Source organism: Spodoptera frugiperda, chromosome 11 (assembly GCF_023101765.2).
Source record: "Spodoptera frugiperda isolate SF20-4 chromosome 11, AGI-APGP_CSIRO_Sfru_2.0, whole genome shotgun sequence".
NCBI lineage: Eukaryota > Metazoa > Arthropoda > Insecta > Lepidoptera > Noctuidae > Spodoptera > Spodoptera frugiperda.
The window spans coordinates 1,040,985-1,045,452 of NC_064222.1; the positions used below are offsets into that span (position 1 = coordinate 1,040,985).

Sequence of the window (4,468 nt, forward strand, 5' to 3'; positions counted from 1 at the left end):
AAAAACAAATTCAAGAAAACTTTATTGTACGTAAAATTCACTAGCAGAGCAGGTCGAAAAACTCAACCTAGCGATGTTCGCAACGTCAAGCCGACGCCGCTTACAGCTGTTTTGTGGTCAAGGTACATGGACGTCGTTACCAAATCATTTCACCTGTTCGTTCATTCAAAACCTACCTCCAGAGCCAACGTAAATGCTGTAATATATGGCCGAAGATAGATTATTGTATAACGCCATCTATTAGTCTATTCCCCGAGTTATCTTCATCGATTCTCGCTAGATGTCGCCACGTCTTCAATGGCGCGGTCGCAGCGAACAAATTTCAGAAGGGATTACTAATACATAATAATACAATACGTCAAGTAAATTAATATTATATTTTGTTGTGCCCGACAGGGTCCATAATTGTGACTAAATACTGTATTTTTTAACACCTTTTTACATTATGGATGCAATAAATACTTGAATAATTGCTTAATACATTTCCTTATACACATAATAGGTAGATACAAAATATAATGTACCTATCTGATCAGCTCACGCTAGTCTAGTATCAGAATCTTGACTGTCAGTATCTGATTTAAGAGTACTAAAATCACGAGAATCGGAGACAAAGCTTTTAGCCTTGATATGACTTCCGAGGCGTGGGTGGGCATGCCCAAGAGTGCCTATAAAATTAAACTCGGGCTTCAAGGGCTCTGTGGGCATCGGAGGCGGTGGTGGTGGTTCAGCTGGTTGCAGGTTCGTTGCCTCCTGGTACACTCTTGCTCCTAACTTCGGACCTGGAATAGACAGCGATTACAAATTGTTAAAATATATCCTTCAAAATTATCTTATATGTTGACTGTTTCTATTTACTCATTCGGCTAGTATTTAAATGCAACTTAAATGAGAGAGAAGAAGACTTATTTCATAAGATGATGATGAAGAATTATTCACAAACATAATATCAGGAATCGACATACACAGGTTGACACATCAAGTGTTTTGTGTGGAATGATGACGGGGTACGAAAATTAAAAATCTATTTAGTCCATCAGTTAGATACTGAAAAAATATCAGACATGTATTTTTTATTTCGTTATCTATACTTATCTATACTTAATATTATAAAGCTGAAGAGTTTGTTTGTTTGTTTGAACGCGCTAATCTCAGGAACTATTGGTCCGATTTTAATAATTCTTTTTGTCCAATAGCGCATTTACCGAGGAAGGTTATAGGCTAAATCATCACGCTATGATCAATAGGAACCGAGTAGAGCGGGTGAAACCGCGCGGAAGTAGCTAGTATGACATAACAATACTTAGATACACGAATCAAAGTATAGGACTGGGAGCAATTACATATTTTTTACGTATAAAATGCAGAAATGACGTCACGCGATATTTCAAATCAATGTAAATTTCGAAAGTATTAATAAAAAATACATGTTTAACGTTTTAAAATAATCTACAAGACGGACATTACAATAAAAATTAGTCATCCACCTAATTGTGAGTAGAGCTCCTATTACTAGATATTGGACATCAATCTACGTAATTATTAACAATTTTATGAAAACAAATGAATACTTTTATTTTAAAAATGTTTCTGCATTGTCTATACTTTTAGTGGACAAATTCTCACAGAACCGAAGTTTAGGTTTAAAATATCATGAGACTATCAATTATTTTTAAACATTTTAATAGTATAATAGTAGTTTTTATACTATGGGAAAATTAATTAAAATAAAATAAATAAATACTTACTGAAAAAACCTTTAATCCGGGATGAAATGCTACCACCGGAGTCAGAAACCGGGGACTCGCTACCGGCACCCATAGTTCACAACCACAGCAATAGATTTACTCAACTTTCACCGAAGCAGTACGTTAACAATTTTATTCAATTCCGACTTCTTAATTCCGACTTCTTAACTCCGACTTCTTAACTTGACTTCGGTTCTGAACCCGATATATCCGACTTCGAGGAAATAAATTTGTCGTGTGTACTGTTCCGTGTGTAAAACAACACTGAATATAAAATGGCGGTTTCCGTAATATTCGTACAAATCGAGAATTGATAAAAATATTATTACGTACACAACGTACAGTCATCACCGATAGTGAATCAACGTCGTATTTTAAAAGCTTTTTTTTGACGTTTTGTTTTTTTTTTACATTTGTGAATTCTTGAATACTTGGCACGGTAATAGAATGTCAAGGCATGATCAGAACCAGACCCGTTCGTAGCTGAAGAAGGAACAGAGTGGTTTTTTATCAGTAAGAGTTGACACTACTTCACAACCAACCAAAGTGTGGAATGTGTGTGTATGGAAGAGCCATGCTTCGGCACGAATGGAGCCGCTCGACCGGAGTGATACCACGGCCTCACAGAAAACCAGCGTGAAACAACGTTTGCGTTGTGTTTCGTTGTGTAGGTGCAGTTACCGGAGGCCCAATTCCCCTCTTCCCAATCTTCCCATCCCCGATTCCCGGACAACAACCCTTAAATTCCTAACCCCCAAAAGGCCGACAATGCACTTGTAACGTCTTTGGTGTTTCAAGTGTCCATGTGCGGCGGGGATTGCTTACCATCAGTCGCATCGTGTTTCATAAAAAAAACCAACCACACCGGTGGGAGAAGCCATAAGATAATTTCCCCCTTCAAAAGTCAGAATATGAATACTTCATGTATGATGTTATAAAATTATACAATTAATAGATACTTTCGAATAAGGGTGTGGTTAATACTACCTGTGACTGTGTGGAGTTTCATTCAGTATCAGGGATTTCCATGCAGTACTTGTAGGTATTACGTGTATGTCGACATGATACGTCAGTCTGGCCACACCTCCTTGCGGCTGGTTGATGATGAAAGGGGTAATTTCTTGTGGATATTTACAATGGAAAGAGTAAACGATTTCTTATTATTGTTCCTGTTGTTGTGAAAGTGCAGTAATGCCCGAATACTGAAATGCTAATCAATTTTAAGACGCTCTCAAATGTAGTTCTGTCACTATCAATTCTTTATAAAATGTAAAAGATAGCAAGATATTTAAGTATGACTTAAAATTTATTAGCATTTGAGTAGGATTTGGGCGAAGGCTCACAGTCTCCGGTGCGTCATTTCGCACAGTAAATCAAAAAGTCACGATTATAATTTATTTTTACTGTTATTAAGATTATGTTCGTTATTTGATTATGTATGTTAACGTTGTATTTAATTTTAATTTTGATTATTTATAATTTTAACAATGATTTCAACCTTTAAATAGTTTGATTATAATGTAACTTCAATTAATTTGATTTGTATTGTATGTGTCGTTTGATAAATAAAAAGTAGATGTATTGTTTTTGTTAAATATCATTTAAATGTGTGGTCCTCCTAAACTTATATTACCCACATTGTGTCCTAGTTAAGTTTACCACCTAAGTCTTACATGTGGAAAGCAATAATGTATTGAGTGAAATTACACAAAGTTGCTGATTTTTTGGGAATCGACGTTGTATAATTCGATTTTTTTTCTATCTAGTTTAAAGTTGGATATATAGGTGATGTGACTGCCCAAGCCGACTGGTCCTCGTGGGGGAAAATGACCAAGACCCTCTAAAGAAAAATAGAAAAACAAAAACAAGAAAAACAACAGATATACATATAGCAACATTCAATACTAGATCACTAAGGACACCGGAGAGACTTCAAGAACTTGAAATGGCCATATCAGAATTAAAATGGGACATAATAGGAATAAGTGAAATGAGAAGAAATGGAGAAACAATAAATGATTATGGAAACTACATTCTACACCACATAGGCGAGACACCGGGACTATATGGAGTGGGCTTCTTAATTAAAAAGGAATTAACTAACAGGATTATTGAAATTAAAGGAGTAACTGAAAGAATAGCTATTGTAAATTTAACATTGCCTGTCGACAAAGAAGAAAAATGGTCCATCATTCAAGCATATTCGCCACCGGAATCGAGTAAAAAAGAAGATATAGCCAAAACAGAAAAATTCTACCTCGACTTACAAGAAACGATTGAAAATGCCCACAAACAGATCATAGTGATGGGCGATTTTAACGGTCAGATAGGAATATGTGATAACTCAGGTGAAGAATACACAATAGGCAAATATGGGTATGGTAAAAGAACTAAGAATGACGCACGACTAGTTTCATTTGCTCTACAGAATAAGCTAAGTATTCTTAATAGTTTTTTTAAGAAAAACGAAGCAAAGAAATGGACATGGATCTCTCCAAATGGTGTCTATAAAAACGAAATAGATTTTATATTGTCCAACAAGATCAAAACGTTTAATAACATCTCTGTTGTACAGAACCTAAACTTCAATTCAGACCACGGAATGGTTCGTGCAACATTGACAGGCAAGCGTATACAAAAGAACAGGAGATGGCAAAGTGATAATAATTCAGCCCTGATGTGTACTGGGAATAGTGACATGCTTAAAAACAACTTAACAG

At 35.6% G+C, this 4,468-nt stretch overlaps 1 protein-coding gene across 1 annotated transcript; it reads right to left on the minus strand.

Annotated features, from left to right (window-relative positions):
• Nucleotides 1–358: 358 nt before the first annotated feature.
• On the minus strand, nucleotides 359–2,028 carry LOC118274868 (uncharacterized). Its single transcript, XM_035592617.2, has 2 exons — nucleotides 1,749–2,028; nucleotides 359–782 (listed from the first exon to the last, which is right to left on the minus strand). Exons 1-2 carry the CDS (start codon nucleotides 1,819–1,821, stop codon nucleotides 538–540), a joined length of 318 nt encoding a protein of 105 aa, XP_035448510.2. The 5' UTR covers nucleotides 1,822–2,028; the 3' UTR covers nucleotides 359–537.
• Nucleotides 2,029–4,468: the final 2,440 nt, after the last annotated feature.